General features: G+C 35.7%; 1 protein-coding gene across 1 annotated transcript; it reads right to left on the bottom strand.

Annotated features, from left to right (window-relative positions):
* Positions 1-645: 645 nt before the first annotated feature.
* On the bottom strand, positions 646-22,336 carry Ino80 (chromatin-remodeling ATPase INO80). The gene is made up of 21 exons (XM_019044463.2): positions 22,152-22,336; positions 21,039-21,187; positions 19,881-19,978; positions 18,735-18,931; positions 17,540-17,704; positions 16,650-16,826; positions 15,813-15,911; positions 14,725-14,883; positions 13,778-13,944; positions 12,941-13,136; positions 12,649-12,736; positions 11,868-11,983; positions 10,938-11,113; positions 10,233-10,435; positions 9,357-9,497; positions 8,001-8,107; positions 6,834-7,035; positions 5,990-6,089; positions 4,929-5,184; positions 3,517-3,639; positions 646-2,499 (listed from the first exon to the last, which is right to left on the bottom strand). The coding sequence occupies exons 2-21, from the start codon at positions 21,149-21,151 to the stop codon at positions 1,255-1,257; spliced, it is 4,128 nt and encodes a 1,375-aa protein (XP_018900008.2). The 5' UTR covers positions 21,152-21,187; positions 22,152-22,336; the 3' UTR covers positions 646-1,254.
* Positions 22,337-23,325: the final 989 nt, after the last annotated feature.

Here is a 23,325-nt window from a genome sequence, read left to right as displayed (position 1 = left end):
GGTAAAAGATCAATACTTAAACAGAATATCTCATGGTTTGGATTCACGACTTGAGGCTTTAAATTTTGAACAACTTTCAGCCAAGTTTGTAATTCCACTTTCATAGAACTTCCCTTACTGCTTTCTTTTTAACAAAGATGACTGAAAGTAATGCAGGGAATTTGAAAATATTGACCCTCTCAGAGTGACAGAACTTTACTTAAAAAGAAATTTCAGGAAGATTGAGCACTCCAGAATTTGTGTCTTCGCTTTATATATATGAAAAAAAATGTGCAGCTGCAATCCTACATTTCAAACTTTAACCTTTGTGAGTTCTAAAGCAATAAATATTTCTGAAAAAGCTTTTGGTGGTGATCACTGGATGTAGCGCTTAAAAAATGAATCGAACAATTAAAGAATTTCTCACACTTTTGCTTCATCCTTGCTGCCTTGCTGAAAAATCTATTAAAGTAATTTTTTGCACAACAGATGCAAAAAAAATTAAGAAAAGCTTGTTAGTGTCTGGTCGACCAACAGCACTTGTAAGAACTTATGTGTTCAATTGCTGATTTAGTGATTATCACCTGATCAAGTAATAAAGTTCTGCAGTAAATATAAAGTCAGATGAGGTCTACGAGGTCATAATAACTCATCAAGTCCAAAACATTAATTTGAAAATTCATGATTTAATTTTAACTAATGTCCACTTATTTAACAAAACTAATTTCAAAATTTACAAACAAGAAATTTACAATAAATAAAGTGCTTCATAAAAACTGTCCTCAATTTTGGCCACAAAAGGAGGCCATTAAACAATTATGACTACCGATATCTTTACAATTTATGTGACAGGACTAATACTCGGAGCCACATTAGATATGATAACCTGATAAAATGAGACAGTTGTTTTATCACTAGCACTAGGTGAAATATCAATTCCTAAAAATCTATAAATCAAATTTTATACAATATCTTGTTCGGATTATCTGATTCCAACAAATGACAAATGGTAATGAAAAACTATAGAGAAATTAAAGCCACTTCAAGTAGTTAGTGCAACTGATTTATCACTACTACGCAATGAGAAACAAAAAAATCATGAAAATCCTTGAAAACTTTTAAGTACGTTTTAAACACGGAAAACGCATGAAAAATCAATTTGATCTTACCTAACAAAGAACTCGAAAATAAATTGAAAGATGATCACAGCACAGCACAGCAGATAAACATTACAATCTAATTAAATAAAAAACAGTTCAGTCTCTCAAAGATGACCTAACCTGGACTAGAATCAAATGAGTCTTTTTTAGATGATACTGGAGAACTAAAAGAATCAGAGCTTGCCATTGGTCTATTTGTTCGCTGCACTTTAAAACCACGGGAGCCAAGATTCGCAGGTCCACCGGTTCGTAAACGCGGTCTCCCTGGGCCTCGTTTAACTACTATCATTCTAGCAGGCGGAATACCTGATTCGTTGACAGGATTTGGGAGAGATAAATCCAAGCCTCGATTTCTTTTTTGAGGAGGCCTTCCTCTTTTGCTACCTCTTTTAACAACAAGAGTGCTAGGATCAACGATGGTGTCTTCAAAATTGGGAACAATTGGACTTGCTGGGGACGAGTTGACTGATGTATCTAAATCGTTTTCGTCTCTGGATCCTTCTTTGCCAGCCTTCCTCTTTCTCTCTTTTTCCTTCAGCTGCTCTGCCTGCCTCCTCTCGGCCTGTTTCTGAAGGTATTTCTTCTCTAATTCTTCGTCGTCCAAAAGTAAAGAGACGACTTCTTTTGGTTTCAACGTGTCCGGCTTGAAGTTACCACCGCTGATGACCATCCTCTGGATTTCGCTTTTCTCTCTTGCGCGCTGCATGATTCTCTCCTCAATGGTCCCTTTGCAAATAAGTCTGTAGACAGTTACTTGTTTCGTCTGTCCGAGCCTGTGTGCTCGGTCCATGGCTTGTTGATCAACAGTTGGATTCCAGTCTGAGTCATAAAAAATGACCGTGTCAGCAGCTGTGAGGTTTATGCCAAGTCCACCTGCTCTTGTACTGAGCAGGAAAACAAAGATGTCGGAACGTGACTGAAAATCGGCAACCATGTCACGTCGTTCTGATATCTTTGACGAGCCATCCAACCGCATGTAGCTGTGTTTTCTAAACCACATGTATTCTTCAAGGAGGTCAATCATGCGGGTCATCTGCGAGTAGATCAAAACTCGATGACCTTGTTCCTTGAGTCGAGTTAGCAACTCGTTCAGGACAGTAAGTTTGCCTGCATCGGTGACAAGCGTTTGCTTGTTAGGAATTATGATATTGGACCAACCAGTATGTGGCGCGCTGCCAATGATACCTCCGATTTCAGTGTAGTGCAAGTTCATGTGTCTCTTCTTGAAGGCGTCCATAAGAGATGGACTTCCATACCACATGCATGCGTAACCTTCAGGAGTGTTGCAACGTTCATCCTGCAAACGGCACCAAGCAGCTGCTCTGCTACTGAAGTATAACGTCCATGGGGCTGTTTCAACCTAGAAATAAAAAAAATAAGGGACTAAAGTTATACCATAAAACATGATATAGTGCATTACTTTTGAAGCCTGGATTTAAGGAAAATGAATGGCTTGGAGGACAATTGCGATAAGTGTAGCTTTTGTTACTTCAAGAGATACGAGTTTAAAGTTTCGAAATTACGTGGAGCCTTATGGCGGAGAGAAAATTCAAACTCACTTTTTGATGCTTCAAAATTGGATTTTAGAGGTGAATTTCTCACAGAATTTATTTTAGCACTAGTTTTGGTTGAAATCATTAATACTTCAATTTTTTTTTAAAAACTGCACTTATCAAACTTGTCCTCCGGGCCCCTCAAATCAGTTAAAGACGAAAGGTGAAAGCGGAGTCTTATTACCTGCTTTTGCTTCCCTTCACTTTCAATAAATAGCAGAAAATTTTTTCTCAAAATTTTCGAGTGAATTTACCTTTAAAAATTCTTGCCACTCGGTTGTATCTCTTGCGTGCGACAAATCCATTGCAATCATATTATGTAAGAAAGAGTTGAAAACCGCTGTTGCTAAACAGCTGATGACGTAATTGTCTTCATTAAGAGCCATCAAGAAAAGAATGAGTTATCTTGTTTCATTTCTTCCTTTTTTTTCATTTTGGATTAAGCCAAGTATCAAAATAAATTTTCTCGATTTTATAATTCAATAATTAAGAATTGAACCTTTTCAGTCTCTTCTATCTGCGATATTGCTGCGATCTTTTGAATACCCTCTTTAAACCAATACCTGCGCAAATTTTACACCTGTTAAAATTATTTTAAAGATTTTGAAGTGTTAATATGGTTCACTAATTTTACCAATGGTGGGTTACATCGATTTTTTCTCTGTCGATGTTCATTTGATCTTGCAACTCAAAGTAGGTTGGCCAATTGGTAGTGGCAGTGTTAAACCTTGAGAAAGTCACTACTTTATTGACTGGAAATGATTTTAAAATTAACATCGCAACAGACCAGATATTAAGGTCTGAAATATTTGGTAATTGATTACCTTTATCACAGGTTCAAAGAGAAAAGCTGGTAGGTGAGTGGGGTGATCGGTGAGTATCTTCGGAGGGCGAGGATTGAAAGGAAACTCAGGCAGTAACTCCAGTTTTCCACTTTCAGGGACAGTCTGAAATAAGGTAAAATAAATTATTAGAGAGGAGATAATTGACCAAACTGCACGAGTTTTTAGGGCTGTGCGAGCCTGGTTTTTTGGATTCGAGCCGAGTTCGAGTATTTTTTCACTAAGTCGAGCCGAGTTCAAGCTTTTTCGAGCTTTGAAAATGACCTTCGAGCCGAGTCGAGCTCGAGTCGAGTTCGAGTAATTTCGAGTTTTAAAACGTGATTTAATCTATTTTCTACAACAAATAATTTCAAACAAGACTCATAATATGATATTAATAATTATTGACGATGACACACTAGGAAGGATTTACACTAAAATTACAAAATGTTTGGCAGTAACGCGTTAAAGTAACTTCCCGCGGTTTAATTTGAAAAGAGGACAAAACTTGGCAAGATGCGGCGTGGCGCGGCGTACATCAAAGGAACTTTGGGCGACACAAGTAAAGGCTTTAGAGCCCATTTATGCACGCAATTCGTGTCGCCGGCGGCAGTTGTTGCCGCGACGTTTTTTGGAATCGCGCGATTCCTATTTTTGTAGCCGCAGCACCTTTTTTCTGCCCTCGCGACACCGTTTTTCTGGAGCGCAAAAGGTCCAAAACACGTGCTCACTTTCAGTTTTCCAAGCGGCGGTCGCCGCCGCAGGTTGAAATTTGTCGCGCGCATAAATGCGCTCATATGACTCCGTGTAGTTACAAACCGCGCGCGCGGCAGGAAATCGCCGGGCGGTAGCGTGTTGGCGCTGCGGATGGTAGAAATTTGCCGACGAGACTCTGATGTTATTCAATCTTAAAATGATGGCAAAACTAACAATAGTTAAAGTATGATTGAAATGTTTGGAAGTTGGACTCTTTCGGCGTTTCCGGCTCAAAAAAACTCGAAATACTCGAAAAAACTCGTGTTGTTGACACTCGAGCCGAGTTCGAGTACTCGCTCGAACCTAACCTAACTTTCGAGCCGAGTCGAGTACTCGATACTCGGCTCGACTTGACTCGAAATTCGAGTACTCGCACAGCCCTAGTTTTTTTCCTTCCTAAATTTACAAAAGATAATCTAAGTCAAGCACCTAAAAAATCATATTTCTCATTAAAGTTTGAGAAAAATTAATGGAAAAATTGTTGGAAGAAAGAAAATATAATTAGTCGTACTGATATTTTCAAGATAAAGATCCAAATGGATAAAAGCATAATTCAATTTGAAAGCCATTAGGGATACTTATTTTTACGTATTTTTGAAAGAAAGGTGTTCAAAAGCTTCCAAAGGCTGGTTTAAAAACTATACACGTAGATTTATTACCGAATTAGGGTTGGCCTCTTGGAATTTTCGTGAACGTAAAACACGATGTTCCATTGTCTCAGGAATACAGTGGAGAGTTACGGTTTGGTGAGCAAAAACACATTTCCGCCCATTAGCTGCAGTAAATTGCAGCTCTGAAGCAAGATTTCTCTGTGGTAAAAGCGCAGACCACCTAGTCACAGCTTCTGGGTGCCAGTCATGTTGGAATTTTTGAAGAGTTTGAAAATTTCGCAAAATTTCAACAATGTGCAGCCACCTTTACAGAAAAATAATCAATTGATCAATATTTATGATGGAACAATGAACCCTTGACGTAGAAACAAGAAATCACTTGGCATGAAGTGTTAATCTCTATCATTGAGATCCTTTTTTTTCTTTTTCAAATAAATAATAATACAGGAATAATTTTGATAAAATCAAGAGGTACTTTACACTGAAATAATCTTCATTTGACCAAAATAATGAGTATACTTTAATGCTAACTCAGTCTAATCTCAAGATTTAAGGGTTGCAGTGTAAAAAAGTTGACAAAAAATTGAAACTGGCAATAAAAAGTGAAGTCACTGTATCAGCGAAAGCAATTTAGATACTAATTTTACTCTTCTTTAAAGTATTTCCAATTGGATACTGGAATTTTCTCCACAGTTGAACTGATATTTCTCTATAGGGTCCTGAATGCCAAAAACCATGAGTCAAGTAAAACAGGAAAAACTGTGCCGTTCAGCATCCGCTCAATCTTGAAAGCCCAAAAAGTGTATGGGTCTTAGAAATGGATATTAAAACTGGGCTCATAAGATTGAACGCCTGTTGAAAGGCACAATTTTTGTCCGTTTTTCTCCAGACTTAGATTTTAATGCTTCGGCCCTTGAGAAAAATATCAATTCGATTGCCATTGGAAATACCAAAGGTTAGTGCAATATCCTCCAACCGAAATATCCATTGACCAGATTCATCTTGAATAGACTGTAAACTTAATATTAATTATTAAGTGGCATAACAACCGGTTAGATATGCCCATTTTCCGTGAAGACAGACATGATGAGGGTTATCTGTGGACTCACCTGTATAGAATACCACCGACAGTGAGTTTATGCAATTCCATTGGTGAAATATCTATCAATCGACTGAATGCAGCAAAACTACTTTCGAATTGTTGCCTATCTGTACGCAAACGGATTAAACAAAAGATAAAAAATTAAAAATTTCATCAAATTTGAAAATAAAATCATAATTACGGAGCCAAAGGAATAAATACAGCTATGAATGCTGTAATGATAGAAACTGATGAAAAGATAAGGATTCTATGTGACTGTTGGAATTTTGTCATGAACCATCATAAGAAAAAAATTAAAGAGATTTTTTGGAAAATTGTTGCATGAATTTTGGAAGACTAGTACGTAATATTAGAATTTAAAATCTCGGTTTTTCTTTGCAAAGGGCAAGGGTGTAAAATTATCAAAGTTACAAACATAAATTGAAGACTTTAAATACCGTTAGGGGACTACACAAGTAAAATTATTTAAAAATTCTTTAAAAACACAAAGATAAAAACACACTCACTTGCGTAAAAATTGTTTAAAATAACCGAGACGCATTTCGGGACCTTAGCTCCCATCATCAGCCGCGACTCACGAGTCGCGGCGTCACGAGTCCGGAGTCGCGGCTGATGATGGGAGCTAAGGTCCCGAAACGCGTCCCGGTTATTTTAAACAATTTTTACGCAAGTGAGTGTGTTTTTATCTTTGTGTTTTTAAAGAATTTTTAAATAAATTGAAGAACCCCCCTATTTTGGTATATTTGTTACTGCTGCTAACAGCAAAATCATCACTGAATAATTGCATAGTCCGAACCTAGAGGCTGATTTGGGATGGAGATTAAGCGTGGTAAAGAGAAACACTGATTTACCTTCTTCAGAAAATATTGATTGATGCACATATTCCGGAGCGAAAATAGAAAGATGATTGAAGAGGAGATGCCTGAGACTGGGCACGGCTCGGATGAGTAAAGCTTCATCAAACACGATTTTTGGCACAACATAGTCTCCCACTCCAAATGATAGAGGAACTTTTGCTTCTCTGCGTTCAAAAAGTTCTGGATGATTACAGACCTGGGCAGATTTTGGAAGACATTATTATGTGCGAGTTTTGAGTTGGTCAGTTACACTAGGGAAACATTCATTTTTGGATATTTGCCTACACTATGTATTAAAAAAAAATAACCATGGCTGACCGATGGCTGAGTTTTTACATTTGATATTAATGGAAATATTGATCTTCGAAAAATGATTGATCAACGTCAGTATTGCATTCGATATATGATAATTTCCTTAAATAATGTTTGAGGTGCTCAAAGGTGGGAAGTTGATGTAAACTTTTCAACTGATAGTAGAATAGATAGGTGATAGGTCAAAAAAAAAAAAAAAAAAACAAATATGCAGTACTTTCAGATGAGCAAGCTAAAATCAATCTAATACCTCGTGATTTATTCACAAGAAAATTTGGGATTTACTTAAGTTTTTGGAGATAATGACTTTTTTTTTCCATTTTTTCTTTATTTTTTGTTACAACATTAAAGCAGTTCAAATAATTCTTTTGCGCTTGAAAAGCATCATAATCCACGTTGAATTATTTTCATTTCTTTCCTTCCAGACTGTCTTTTCTTAATGATGATGAAATTTGAAACACTCTTACACATAATTTGATTCATTCAAACAAACATATTTTTCACATTTTGTAGACCACTTCTCTAAATCCTTAACGCAAAATACATATTATTATCCTGATGCCCACAGGATGCAGAGTAGGGCTTTGCAAAATGAGTGCGTTCTGATACATTTTAATACCCATTGAAGTATTTTAAATATCATCATCTACAAAGTGTGCAATTTTTTGACCTTTAATTTGTACCTTATGTATCTTTTATAAATTCGAACTTTAATAAATATTTTTAATTTGCCAGATTCTGAAAGTGTTGGAATATCATTTACGAAATGGTATTAAGTTCTCCGTATTGACTTTTTAGGTACTTAAATGGGAGCACTGCGAACAGGCTAGTACAATTTAATTTACTTACTTTCCTAAATTGCATAACTAAATTCATCAGATTGGATGTGATGTTTTGAGACTGATAAGGTCCTGCCGAGTACAAAAGGTCCTCTATCCGAATTTTCTTCTTCAGTGCTGAAAATTCGGAAATAATTATTAGAATTTACGACAGGAACCAGGTAAATAAAATATTACAAAAATTATAATTTTTTGATGGATAGTTCCACAGTTTTTTTCATTTTCCTCGCTTGATCAGTGAAAAATTTGTGCCTTCGCTTTTAACATTTTTACGGAGGAAAATTTGATCGAGTAGGATACTAAAGTCACTTATTTCAAAAGAATAGTCTCCTTTTATTTCAATTTCTCTTTTTTTCTCTCTTTTTAATTTATTTGGAGAGTTTTAAAGTTAAATTCACTGTTAGACTTATTGCACAGATCCAAAATGTGCATATTAATCTCTAATTTGTATTTTTCAAACCATCCGATACAAAATTTCTGACTCTATATTTTCTACATTCAGAGGCCGGCCCAAACACCAAGGCTGCAGTAAAAGAGAGTAAGAGACATCCAAGGCCACACCCAGCTGACGGATTCCTTTCCCCATGTGCGCGTTTCTAGTGCCACAGCTAAATGCACCTGTATTTGTTGAAAATTTCCCCAAAATTCATTTTAAAAAATTTCATGTTTGGAGGCAGAATGAGTCGGTTGCGCTGATCACAAAATCGTGTTTTGATGCTTGATTCTTGTAGATTAGCAAAAAATAATAAGATCTACCCAAACCGCAACTTTCTACGTTCAATATTAACCGAGATATCGCCCTTTGAAAAGTCAGGTTTTTGACGTCATCCACCGCTGCTGTGATACCCTTAGTTTCTTCCTCTTTTGTTTGATTAGGGATGTAAAGGGTGCAATGCAAAACTTTAACGACGTTAAATGTAATCAAACTCAAGAAACAGGTGGATTTGCACTTTAAAGATCTTCTCATCAGGTAATAACGCTCTCGCCTTGAAGAGATTAGGCCGTCAGTTAGTCAGTTCACCTTAGTTTGTTTGCATTTAACGTCGTTGAAGTTTCGCTTTGCACCCTCTGCATCGCTGATTGAACAAAAAAGGAAGGAATCAAGGGTGTCACAGCAGCGGTGGATGATGTCAAAAACCTGACTTTTCAAAGGGCGATATCTCGGTTAATATTGAACATAGAAAGTTGCGGTTTGGACAGATCTTATTATTTTTAGCTAATCTACAAGAATCAAGCATCAAAACACGATTCTGTGACCAGTGCAACCAACCCATTACGACTAAAATGTGACATTTTATTAATTCTGAGCATGCAAAACTCTTCTGTAAATTTCAGAATGAAGAAAGTATGATAATAGTTTACAAACCATGATACAGCATTTTTTGTCTTGTTGTTAATGGACAATGGACCATAATCTCTATTTTGTCAGAAAGCTCATTTTCGACGTCCTTCTTAATCCGTCGCAACATGAAAGGTTTCAGTATTAAATGCAGCCTGGATAAGTGCTCTATAGAAAGAAAAGATAAAAATTAAAAAGTTACAGTACCACACGATCAAAAATCGGAATCATTTTTAATTTTGGTAGAAAATTTGTCCGTTATTAAAACGCTACAAAGGTCTTAAAGCAGGGCTGTTTTTTTTTTTTTTTTTTCAGAAAAAAGGTGGCAGTACATTATCTCAGACGCCATTTTCTTGTTCAACTTCTCTGCTGACTGAAAATTTGAAAAATCAGCATGGGACATGGCATACTAAAATGTAACAACAAAAATAAAAGCCTCTTCTTACGCAATTTTGACTTCCTGCGGGTTAATATATTTTATGTGTGTAAAAAAAGCCAATCGCCAATGTTTTATGAGAATTGGAGTGATTTTTCTTAGATTAACATAATTATTCTTTGAAGAATCATTTTGTAGTATCGCTTTATTTTCGAATTATCATTAATGTAACTAATAAAAATCTGAGACAATGCAATTTGCACTCAAGTTTCACCATCGGCACTAGTGGCAATTATGCAAATTTGCAACTTTGTTTTTCCTCCGTTTGAATCCATTGAAAATATCCATTTTAGGTGAGACAAGCTGCCTCACCGAGAAAGAAGGAAAAACAGTGCTGCTGACTTTCAAGGACCATCATCGATCGGCATATGCTTCCATATCTATGTATCACTCTAATTGCAAGTGAAGAAAAGAAAAAATATTTATAAGTTTTTCAAAATATAAATTTCAAGAAGTATGTTCCATACTTTCATCTATGCTGGCTTTGTTCTCTGCGTGGCTTTCGATATCCTTTGAGAACCACTCATTGAATTCATCATGAGAGTCAAACATGGTGGGCATGATGAAATGAAGGAGTGCCCACAATTCTGCCATACTGTTCTGGATTGGGGTGCCACTCAAAAGAAGCCGGTTTCGACAGCTGAACTCCAGAAGTAATTTCCACCGCATACTGAAATTGATATTGATTCATTGTAGAATATTTTAATGTTGAAGGGTGTCGTAGCGGAAGGAGATGCTGAGATCTCAAGAAAAGTGTTTCAAGTTGAAAAACTGCGACAGAGCTTTGGACACAAAGGAGCAATAATAATGGAAAAAGACCTCTAGTGATCAATTTTCTCTTGGAGTGAACCCTCCAGCTAGTTTTACAAAATGGGACTGATGCCTAAATTTCCTAAAGATGCCTCACAACTCCTTATATATCAATGGCTAATGTCAAGAAATAAGTGTCTTCATTCCAACAATTAAAAGTCTCCGATTAGGTATGCTTTAGTTTTTCAAAAGAGAACCAACCGAAGTATCTCCTGAATAAGATTGAAATACTCGTAGTTCAAGCTTTTCGGCGAGTGTGAGATGATTGTTAGGATCACAAAATAAGATTACAGTTCACACTCATTCAGAAACATAAGATGGTAATAGGGTTTTTGAAATCTTAGATGCTTTTGTTCTCTTACCTGCTGGAGCTTTTAATTGCTTGAGCTTCATCTAAGATTAAATATTGCCACTGAATTCGATTGAAATACTTGAAATCGGTGATGACTAGCTGGTAACTAGTTATGACTACATGGAAGCTTGCTTCCTGAGTGTGTAGATCTTTCTTGTCCCAAAACTGACGCAAGATTTTACGCTCCTGGAAAGAAAATACATGAGTAAAAAATCACCAGGAAATCGAATCAGAAATTACGAATGACTTTTGTTGAAATGACCATATGATCCTATTAATAATGTTATTGACTTCTAAGAGGCAATTTCAAATTGTTGCTTTCACTGCATTTAGTTGCAAATTTTGTATTATCAGCTATCAAGAAAAATGAACTTTAGAAACACACGGAATAAGCAATGTGTTGAAAAACAATCAATTGAGAAGAAAAAAAGAGTTGATATCTTAACATCTACACAGTACCATTGAACTGTTGGTTAAAAATTAATTTTTACTTCACTAAATGATGAAGTGCGAAGTGTGTTTTTCTACTGCCATTTGGTATCCAAAACTAGAAAGTGATGATGATCACCTTCCTTAAATACACTTCTCTAACTTGGAAGATCACCTCCGAAGTTAAGGATAGTTTTTAAAGAAGTTGCATAAATAAAAAAATGAAATTGTCATCTTTTTCTTCTTCTTCTTCTTCTAACTTATGAATAGGGCCATGACCCTGTTTGTCTAGCCTCTAAATTAGTAAATGAATATGATATGATGGCGATGAGAGAGATCACTTAATGCCCGGGGATGAAAGGCAGCTCTGTGCCCATCTCTTGGGCGGTCATCCGGGTTGCCTTTATAAAATTGTAAACATTAAAAATGAAAAGCCATACATTCAAAATTTTACGAGAATAATAATTGAACTTTAAAGGTCAGGCACATAGAGATGCTGAAATATACTTACTTGAGGACTACCCCAGTAAGGAACTACTTTAAAATCAGGTACAAAGCGTGACATCTCCTGCTGCCAATTGTGTAATGTTGATGCTGGGGAAATTATTAGAAATGGACCCCAGACAGCTGAAAAAAGGAAAAGAAATTTAAAAACTAGAGCTGTGCGATTAAGGATTTTTGAATTTGATTACAATTCAGTGGCGTGGCGTGCTTTGCGATTGATCAATTGATCTGCCATTAAAACCCATGAAAAAGGATGGAAATACAGGGCGTTCGCAACAAAAACCCTGATAATTGATTCTTTACCGCAGCTTCGAATGGGGAGATATCAATAATCAATCATTCACCAGAACACCAGAAATATCACTCATTGAGTGATTTAGCAGTTAAATTTTGAAAAATATGGAGTCATTTTAGAGCTGAGATTACACAAAGGCTAACGGTACATGTGATTGAATTCTTCATTATCTGACAGTTTGTGAGAAATGCAAGAGGAGACATTTCTTTTTGGATGACCCTCATAGTTGCAACAATTCAAAAAAATGGTCTAGACAAGGCACACAGCTGAGAGTTGCTAAACTTAACTTGTTAACTTTTCAGTCAAATTTTTCATGACTTGCTGCATTTTTTGACCATTTCGCATTTTCAAAAAATAATATAGCCTCTCACCGCAAATCATTATAAAATTGGAGTTTTAAGCGTAACAGACATACATAATTAGTTTAATAAGACAACCTATCATGAGATGCAATAGAACCTTTGATAGACGTAACTAAAGTCTATCCACTTACAGTATTTTTCAGCTATGTGACATAGAAAGGCAATGGACTGCACAGTTTTTCCTAGCCCCATCTCATCAGCAAGAATGCCGTTAATACCCTGAAACAGAACAAAAATCAGCATTAAACAAACAAAAAATATTTCACACTAGGACTAATTAGTTCAAGATTGCTATTAATAATAGAAAACTAATATCAGTTTGTTCAAATAGTCTTACTATCATGAATAGTACCGGAAAAAGAGGTTTCAAAAGGCGAATAGTGTTGAATCTTATACTTTCCGGCAATCTGACGGAGGGCTCACCTGGTCATAGAGATTAGCGATCCAATTCATTCCCTTCAACTGGTATCCTTTCAATGTGCCTTTGAACAGGGATGGCTGCGGCCTTTCTTCTTCTAGTTCTGGGTCAGGACGTGCATGTCCAAACTGGGCTGTCCTCTCCATTTCAGCTTTAACAACACCTTCTACATTTTCTTTGATTTTGGCCTTCAAGGTTTCGCTATAATCAAACATAAGAACTTCAATTAATGCAAGAAATTTTAAAAACAAATATGATCCAGTTATATACTTGACTACTTAGGTTAAAGAATGATTCCGTTGATTTTAGTAAATATAGGCACATGATAGATTCTCAGATCAGAAAGTATCGCATAGTTTTCACGGATAAAGTGAGAAAAGGCATAATTATACATTTTTTTAATGTTTCAATTCACAACAATTCATCTTCAAACAATTTTCCATGGAGAAGTTGAGTGTATTTAAATTTTGGATGAGTTACTCATTTTTCATAATTCCCAGTATCCAATCTGTAGTTCTGTTAAATCTTGTGTGCAAAAATCTGATCGACTGTGGCAAGTTCTGACATTGAGGAATTTTCTTAAAAGATGTCCTAAATTCTGAAATTATCAATTGATTGATCTACTGATGAATCATTCTCCTAAGAGCTATGAAACCACCTTAATGATATCATAGCAGTCACTTAACACTATAGAACAAACTGTCTGCGGGCTGAGCTTCATTTAATGCTTCACAAATGCATATTCATTCCTCAAAAGAATGAAACATGGATCAACAATTTAATTATAGGGGCCCATATTGAACACTGGAGATCAAAAGGAAATTGGTACAAAGTATGTGTACCTATCATAATCATCATATGCAGCTAAGCGTGGATTTTTCTCCTCGTCCAGCTGACTCAGGATACGAAGTTGCTCGTCTGAAGATGCACCCAACTTGCCGGACATAAAGTGGGCATACAATTCTGTTTGAGTGATTAAGAAGTTCAGTTTCCTCTGTTGCCTTTTAGCCTGGAAAAAAGCCAAATCAAATTGCAAGAAACATTATAATTTATACTACATTAACGGTAAATCTTCAATATTAAATGAACTAAAAGAAGCTAGAGAAAAATTAGTTTTGTTTTTAATTACTAAATTTCCTTTACATAAATGGACTGGATTTTACAATTCAGAACTAAAATTTTTAGCTCATCCGTAAAAACACTAAAAGACATAGGGAAACTAATGGTAGGTACATTGTTTCTAATCTGAGCCAAAAATTGTGGTTCTGAATGGCGATATCCAAAAATCCAAATATCCCCATCTTCAAAAAACTGTTAATACCTACCTCAGTATACTTCTTTTTACTTCTTCTGCAGGTATGGGAACTATTATCTATACATATATGATGATGATTATTTGAGAAGGATTGTGATAAAATTGTTTTAGTTTGATGGTAATTGAATGAACTCATAGATAAATTTCAATTTTCAAAGCATAAACCATACAAACAGAGTCGCAGTGATCTTATCCTTTATTTCAACAACTTGTCTCTTGTACTTATATTGTGTCATGTAGACACTATCATTTGTTCAAATATTAAGATAATGTCATCATGAGCACTTCCACTTTTAATAGCTGCCGTTCCATGTTCAATGTTCATTGCTGATATTCTATTTCCAACAAAAAGATTTCACACCTAATTTCTTGCTTCGACTGAATCAGACTTGAAAAGTTGAAGCAGATTCTTCAAATTTTGATAAAATGTAAGGAAAAGAGGGGCAAAAGGAGGAAGAAGCATTCTCAACCCACCTCCATTAATTCTACATCCATTTTCCTTTGTTCTTCAGCCTCTTTCTCCATTCGCTTCCTTGTTTCTCGTTCCACTCTATCATACCTTTTCCAGTAAGCTTGCATTTCTCTTGTCAAACGTTTAGTTCGCCAAATGATTTCTTTCATATTTTTCTGAGACTGAAAAGAAGACAAACAAAATAATGAATTCAAATTAAAGGTAGTATTTTTTAGACAACGAACAATTCATGAACACAGAGACGGAATAAAACAAATCTAGACGCTCAAAGTTTGCTCTAAAAAGACATGGCTGTTGCTAAATTTTATTGGATGGTAGTTATTTTTTCTAAGAGAATAATTTTATTGATTTGCATGAAAATTACAGGGAATTCTCTACAGACCACAGAGAAAATTCTCTGACAATTTTAAACAAGTTGGTGAAACTGTTCTCTTACTAACAAATCAATTTCACAATGAAATTCGGCAACAGGTAATGTTACTTGGTTCCATATCGGAAAACAAAGCTCAATATTATCCTCCAAACTTGGATCTTCTGCTGATTGCCCACTATCATGCAAATAATGGGTCGTTCATTAATAGAAGGCATTCAAACCTTGTGGTGACAGAAAAGCGCTTGGAATTGGATAAATCGCCAACACATTTGGTCAGTATGACAATGTTGTTACAAAAGAAAAAGGAAAAACTCCCTCTTTTCATAAGACCTTGGATCATTGTTGATAGATTTTTATTTTGCCTCATGACTTAGATCAGTAACATCTTGCGACCACTCTTCTGTCCGAGGTCAACTTTATAACATGTCTGTAGCAAAAAACATGCAAATAGTTTCTTTGAATTTCGAAGCTTAGATTTACTGAGATTATTTCAACGTATCTTAAATTCGTTATTTCAGAGGGAATAGTAACACTTACTTAAAATTTTTTGCAATTTTTTTTTTTCTAGTAGAGATTTGTTTATAATAGATGCATTTTTTGTGTTGTTGGTAAATATTGAAAACTAGATCAGAATATACAAAAATATTCTTTCACTTTTAAGTAACAGTGGCTTAAAAGCTTGATGTAATAAAAAAATTAAGTTGTGCTTTCACTTACTTGCATTGCTTTTTGCCGCCAATTCTTCATGCAGTACTGTGCAACTCTCCTGCAACTTGTCAGCATTTCTTTATGATTGTTCAAACGCGCTCTTTGGACCTAAAGAAAGAAAAGAAAGCGTAAAGAATAAAATAATAATATATATCAATACATTCTTAAAGTGTTCAGTGGATAGAGAAAAACCGAACAGTTTTATCGGAAAAATATTAATAAAAAGGTCTAAAGGATTTTAGATATGTTTGACCTGTGTCAAAATAAGATAAACTAAACCCAGGTTTAAGTCTGTTCCTGTGTCTTTGTTTTGTGAAACATTCCAGTGACTTTTCAATAATATTTTAGATTAAAAGTATTTGAATAAATCCTGAATGCGTAGAAAGTGTCTTGTTAAAATTAAAAGATAGATTTCTGAGGGCAAACATTATAAAAATGTCATAACAGAGAATTGATTAAGGCTCATCACATTATTAAGCTGATAGTTTATACAAAAAAATTTTCTTATTTCAAAATTATTGGATAACTTTCATTCAAAAAGTACGCATTCAAAAACCTCAAAAGAAAACTCATACTCGGTATTTAAATTTTGATAGGGGAGAATGCAATTACATTTGTTTAATTTAAAGTTCCTCTACTGTCTTAAAGTCATCAGTCTGAACTTATCTCTCCATACCTTTTCAAAAACCCGAATCAGTCATCAAAGTATAAAAAAAGTAGGAGTTCAGACGAGTAAACATCATTATTCATGACAGCGGATGAAAAAAGGGGAGAAAAACAGCTATTTACTCAAGATTTCCTTAATTTCACCCAAAAAGTAGAGACGACAGTTATTAGGTATCTTACCTTGCCAATCTCTTTTTTAGCCATTTGCGCCCAGATTTTCCTTCTCTTGATATTCATTGCTTCTGCTGTCTTGGCTGCTAAAAGTGCCTTTTTCTTCGATAATCTTGACTGTTTTGCTGCAGCAGCAAGAGCCTTTTTGGTTTTTGCATCTTTTCGCTTTTCCCTCATCTTTGCCTCCTGCAGAGCAATGTTTTAGAATTGGTACATAAATACATAGTGACAGAACAGAAAAATGGAAGGCTTCAGTTTCTCCGTATGATTGACAGGAAAATTATAATAAGAAAAACGACTGAAATGAAAAGTGTAGAGAGTTGTAAAAAGATAAAAAATGCACTAAAAATCTAGTCTTCAAGTAGTTTTTTGTTCAATTTTTTAAATTTTTAGATACTTTTTGAGCAGAAAAATTAATACCTTGAATTTTTTTTATTGCGCCGTTTTGTCAGTTGAGATGTGCAAATTTTAACCACGGCTGGACAAAAACTGTGTTAAAATTAAGTTATTCCAGAAATCTGTCTATATACTTACAAACACATGCTAAAAGCTTATTTGGTGTCAGGAAATAATATTATCACTCTTTGTTTAAATGCAATAGCAAAACCATTGTTACAAAGAACAAGTGCTTTTAAATTATTTGATTCTTGCAGGAGAGTTATTTGGTAAAATCCTACAACAAAATAATTAATTTGTCCTTCATAGACCAAAAAAAAGCAATAAAATAGCAATATAGCACTTCAGAGCTAATTTTTAGAAGCATGCAAAACGAAAACAGCATGAAACTGGTGGAAGCATGATCGTTTCCTGAGAATATGGAAGTTACTTGTAGTTTTGCAGCAAGTAATGTCAGAGAGGAAACAAAATTATACGTATAGAAATCAACTTGCTGAACTTACGTGAGCTGTTTCTTGTTTCTCATTGCCTTCTGATTTATTTGCTTTGTCTTTTTTGAAGCTCATTCTTTTTCGCTGCTTTTTCCCACTGGGAAATTCTGACTGGCGAGCTGGAAATTTATCATGATTAGCCAGAAAACCAGTGCTATAGTATTGGTAACGTAGCCGCTGAAATGAAACATTTCAAAATGAGGAAACAAATGATATAAAAACATATAAAAAAAGTTGTGGGACAAAGACCAATGCGATAAGCTTTGAGAACTGACTGGAATGCTAAGGAAAGCCCATTATAAATTTTATATGTATTTCATACTGTGAGCTCTCATCATTGAGGAAATGACTTTGAGTGCATGCACTTTCCATGAACTTCTGATTGCACAATAACATCTCCTGGTACAACAACTTGAACACAGATCTTAGTTTGAGGGTTTTCCATTTCAGATATCTGATTTTATATATTGTGGAAATAAATCATTTTAATACAAAAGACTTTCTTCTTAGAGCGAACAGTCATTACACCTACTCTGACATTCTATGGTTCACAAATTTCTTCTCATAAAATAGGAATCATTTGCAAAAATCGTTAAGTTTTCTTCTCGAATGATCTTGATCTAAGCATAGCATATAAGCACCAAGAAAAAATATATTTAGCTTTTCCTAAATAAAAATATTTCATTGAGGGAAAAAAAGGGGAAGTTAGCTTCACTTTAATGTTAATATTGGCTGTAATTTAAAATATGTAATTCAGATTGCCACACTATTAAGTCCACTTGGCATGTTTTATTTTTTTGAAGGAGAACTAACCATCAGTTTCTTTTGAAATCTTCTATGATTTTTTTTATTCTTTCTGACAAAAATCACCCAAGATTGGAGTGAAACATTTTAACTTTTGAAGAAAATGAAACATAACTAGTACATATGAATGTTGCAATCGACACACGCTTGATTTACATTTAGCCATAGATATGATGATTAGTCTTAGCATGGCAGTGCTAAATTACTCAATGATTCATTCATATATTGCTCAGAGAAAACCTCTCAGAAAAACCTTTCAACAGCTTCAAAAGCCCGCTCGTCAACTTGCCAGACAATTTTGAAGTGTAATAAAAGAGAATGTTTGATTGGCAGCACGAACAGAGATCTTGGATGGTAAGTAGGTAGTCTTGAAAGATTAAATAAGGGGAAAATATTTGTTTACTTTTGGATTTTTTTTGCGTTGAGCCAAAAGTTTTTTCTTGTATACGTGCATCTTCAACATCTCCTGCAAGTCCTCTTTTGTAATTGGGGTGTCTGAATCCGAATCTGAAGAATCAGATAATAGCACCGATCGTATCCAACTCCGTTCTTCGTCAACATTTGCTAAATTATACAGTCGTAACTTGTCACTGCGCTTCTCTGCAAACAAACCAGAAGGTAATCATTGAGTTTACAGGTGAGAAAAAGGAGGCTTTTAGGGTCGAGTAAACAAGTGAGGCGAAGGTAAAATCTTCACTTTGCAGATAGGCGGTATTTTTCCTTTCTATTATCTCTGATATCTTATTCTTACTTATTTTTCATTTATGGGCCATTTGCACAGTAATAGGATTATAAAATTGTCCCTTCTCTTTATATGTGAAAACAATAGACACAATTTAGGCTCGATTGCAGAAGACCCCGCACACCTCTTGTGGGAAAATGCACCACAATGGATTTTTAATTTTTTTATTGCATTCGATTCTCCTTAAGATGCTGATCAAAAATTTTCATTGCACCAACTTTCTGTGATGCACCGTTTTTGCAAAAAACGCCCGAGAATATTCAATTATTCGGCAGTAAAGAGTCAGATGGATTCCTCATTCCAGCACTCGAGTGAATGATCGGCTATGTGTCAACAAGGAAATCAGAGGAACTCCAGCACCGAGCGGCAGTCTCATCTTGGATTCCACAGGCCGTTTTGCTCGCCCATCCAAATCAGATTCTTGAGGAGCATAAGAACAGGAAAGTCGGAGAAAAACAGTGCACCTTAACCGGACGAGAGCGGGACGGAGATAGCCCCAGAGTCGGCGGGAACAGATACGAAGACAGACACGCGCTACGTTCTTAATAATTTACATCAGGCCTGTCCTCGGATGCTTTGTTCTTTTTGATTCTACATCGCCGAATAATTGAATCTTTTCGGGTGTTCTTTGCGAAAACGGTGCATCACAGAAAGTTGGCGCAATGATAACTTTTGATCAGCATCTTGAGGAAAATCGAATGCAATAAAATATTTAAAAATCCATCGTGGTGCACTTTCCCATAAAAGGTGTGCGGGGTCCTTTCCTCAATATTCTTTAGACTGAGGAGTAAAAAAGTGTAGTCAAACCTGATTTTGGGTAAAAATTCCCATTCCTAGCGCCATGAAGGACTTCCATTTCGATTGCTTTCCTGTCCACTTCAGAATCACTAGAGTCTCCATCGCTACTGTAAAGTCATCAAAATAAAATCAATCAAAATTTTTTCTCTTTTGAAGAGACTCTTTTTCCTCGACTCACAAGAGAGTCAGATTGTCAGATCGTGAGATTGGAGCAAAGGTACTAAGCTTGCTTTCAACTGAGAATCATTAGTATCACCTAAAATAATATCATCAACCTCAGTTTTTGGTTGAAGAGACAAGTTTCAGGATAAAGTTCCTTTGTTAAAGTTCAATTTTTATGCCAACATCTTACATTGATGATTCTTTTCAACGGAGTGCTGAATGCAGCTGCATTTGAGATTTGAGAGATAGAAATTTTGTGATAGGTACTCTTTTTATAAATCTCATCTTTGCATTACTCCGAGAACTTTTTCTGTAAAATTGAAGAGATCTCAGTGTAAGAAAAACTCAACAAGAAAAACTCTCAGTGTAAAAAGAGTACACTGTATCAAGGCAGGGTCCTGAGTTGAAGACCTTAAACCAATAACGGGCTAAGTACGAAAAAAATGAATATCGAGTTAGACCTCAAATAGCGGTCTGTACCATGGACAGCAACCCGTGAAGCGGACTGAGTGCCACGACAGAGGAGTGCAGAGTGCCCAATAGGTAGCTCTAGACGGTATGTGCCGGGCCATCTGAGGGAAATAAATGTTGAATAACTAAAACTTGACTTTTTGGCACTTAGCCCGTTATTGATTTAAGGTCTTCAGTTGAAGATTTGAAATACCAGCCGGATGCAGGAAATTTTTTCCCTCCAATTTTTTGTTTTTTTTTTAACTCTAAAAACAAGGCAAAGAAAAAAAGGTATCTACTGGAATTTGGCAAAATCTTAAGAGAAGAAAGAAGAGAAAAATGTAAGAACCAAAGCAAAAAGGGAAAGCTTTCCACCATCTTTTCCCTGTTCTGCAAAATGCTTTCCTCAATTCTCGTTCCTTAATTTCTTGCTTCTAGATGGGATACAGCTTGCTCTCCTCAAAGGGATCACTTCTTAAACCTCTACTTTCACTAACCTACAATTATGTACTTAACATATACTGGATTCCACTGCAAAAATCCTGCAGAACTTACTCGATTGGTTCATTGAAAATATTTTCCACATAGTTGAGGAATGGACCAACATCCAAGCTGTTGTGTAAATGCTGGAAGTGAAGGGGGGCTGCAGGTTCCGAATCATAATACATTTTACTGCCTTTAGTTACATATCAGTTCGATACAACCTAGAAACACAGAGAATACGCATTATCCAATGATCGTAGGCAGGTTTGGATAACCAAAAAGTTTTTCAGCAGGAATTGATGCAATTATCAGAGGAGAGGAATTCTTCAATGGACTTTGGTTTCGGAGAGTGTTTTCATGCTGCGACCTGTGTTCTTCTTAATTATTTTTTCTGTCAAGTTCTGTCGGACATTATAAAATTAATTCATATTGGCAGACATAACTTCCTCTGACATGTTTTAAAACCAATTTGGCAGACAAACCAGCTGATATATGATTGTTAAGTTCATGTGAGTACAAGTATTACAGAAATAATTTATTTAATGGTTATTAAACTGATATTTACATACGTGGAAACCCAAGCTTTTTAAATGCTGCTTCGAAAAATTCGAGCATGACCGGCAGTGTCAGAGGAAACTGCAATTTAGGGCCAGTTAGCTAGTAAGTAGTTATTGGATCCTCATCAGCAGGCATCATTCCAAACCCACTCAGTGATGCCTTGCATCTTTACGGGTGAATGCCTATCATTTCATTCAATAATCAGTGATCTTCACAGGTGGTTCAGACCATTACATTACGTTTAGAAGTCAAGGGAACTGAGCGGCATCAGATAAGTTTCCTGATGCTCCTTTTAAATTTGTGGTGTCTGCTCCTTGTAAATTACTGCTGAATCAATGACTGAAAATTAAACCCAATTTCGGATCAAGAATGTAGGAGTTTAAGCTTACTTACAAGCGAAATAGGTTTCCAGTTGATTTGAACTAAATGCTGCAGTGAATAGATTTGACCTAGGAGATCAGTCATGGATATGTGAATAAGAAAAAAATTACTGATCATAATATGAGGAATAAAACATAGCTAGACCGGAGGCACACCAAGTCAATGATCAAGAGGTTTATGCAGTCGAAACAATAAAATAAGGCTCCTTGAACATGAAACTTGCATGGAATGTAGAAATTAACTTACCACAAACATATGATAAATGAACCATAAAAAGAATGTCATAGGTTACTGAATGTCTAGTTGAAAGCAGCCTGCTGGAGTGCGTTAATTAAAAATTCAACCAAGGATTGGTCCATGACCAACGAAAAAAAAAAATTTTAGTAGCTCTAAATAGTAAACATAACCTGAAATTAATCCATAAACCGCAATTAAAAAAGTTGTAGTAAAGGGTGATCGCATTTGGATTTTGGCTGCTATCATGAAGATTTGTGACGTCAGGTGAGTACGGGTTTTGCCGTGCAATCAAACCGTAACGCGCGGCAGGTCGGGCGTACCCCTCCCCCCCCTCTCGATCTAAACGACGTCAAGGATTAAGCACTTTGAGAAGGAAAGAGGCGTTGAAAAGTTGCCACGAGCGCACCGGTAATCGACCGATGACCATTGACTATTCGGATGCTATCTCGTAGATTAGCGCGGGAATTTCGAAAAAAACAGTAGGATTGTAATTTTTAAAGTCGGAAATTAAAAAAATTTAAGTTGAGTGAAACATTAATTTTTTTTTTTTGTTGAAAAACATTAGTTGAACAGAATGCCACTAATTTATTAAAGAGCTGATGACCTAACCTAACCTAACCTAACCTAACCTAACCTAACCTAACCTAACCTAACCTAACCTAGCCTAACCTAACCTAACCTAACCTAACTTAACCTAACCTAACCTAACCTAACCTAACCTAACCGAACCTAACCGCTAAGTCAGTAAAAGTCGCTGATTTAGCTAACTATTTTCAATATTAAATTAATTGTTGTAAAAATGAGTTTTGACCTAACCGCTAAGTCAGTAAAAGTCGCTGATTGAGCTAACTATTTTCAATATTAAATTAATTGTTGTAAAAATGAGTTTTGTGACTTATTTGGACGAAGAATCATGATTGGGGGATTTTACAGATTGGAAAAAAAAAAAAAAAAAAATTTCCAGTGACGGGAAACGAACTCGGCATCCTCACTCTGGCAGGCGAGTGCTCTACCAATTGAGCCATCCGAAAGGTTGGATTAGCGCTGGAAATAAGTAGTATATAAGGGTAGCGTTATTGTTGTTGAAAAGAAGATGCATCGTTGACCGGTGACCGACGCGGATGGTTGCTGGGGATTCTGCAACTTTTCATGCCTCTTTCCTTCTCAAGAGTAAACATCGACG

The sequence above is a fragment of the Bemisia tabaci genome, chromosome 5, assembly GCF_918797505.1.
Source record: "Bemisia tabaci chromosome 5, PGI_BMITA_v3".
In the NCBI taxonomy this organism is placed as follows: domain Eukaryota; kingdom Metazoa; phylum Arthropoda; class Insecta; order Hemiptera; family Aleyrodidae; genus Bemisia; species Bemisia tabaci.
Note: the sequence above shows the minus strand (reverse complement) of the source record. Positions and strands in the feature narration are given on the sequence as shown.

Bases quoted from the DNA above. Each gene is read 5' to 3' on its own strand.
- Ino80 (XM_019044463.2), bottom strand. From the start codon at position 21,151: ATGTATTATGATTCGGAACCTGCAGCCCCCCTTCACTTCCAGCATTTA. The intron at 14,884-15,812 runs GTAAGTGAAAGC...TCTTCTTTTCAG, and splicing joins GGCGGCAAAAAGCAATGCAA to TCTCAGAAAAATATGAAAGA. The intron at 7,036-8,000 runs GTAAGTAAATTA...AAATCTGCCCAG, and splicing joins TAGTTATGCAATTTAGGAAA to GTCTGTAATCATCCAGAACT.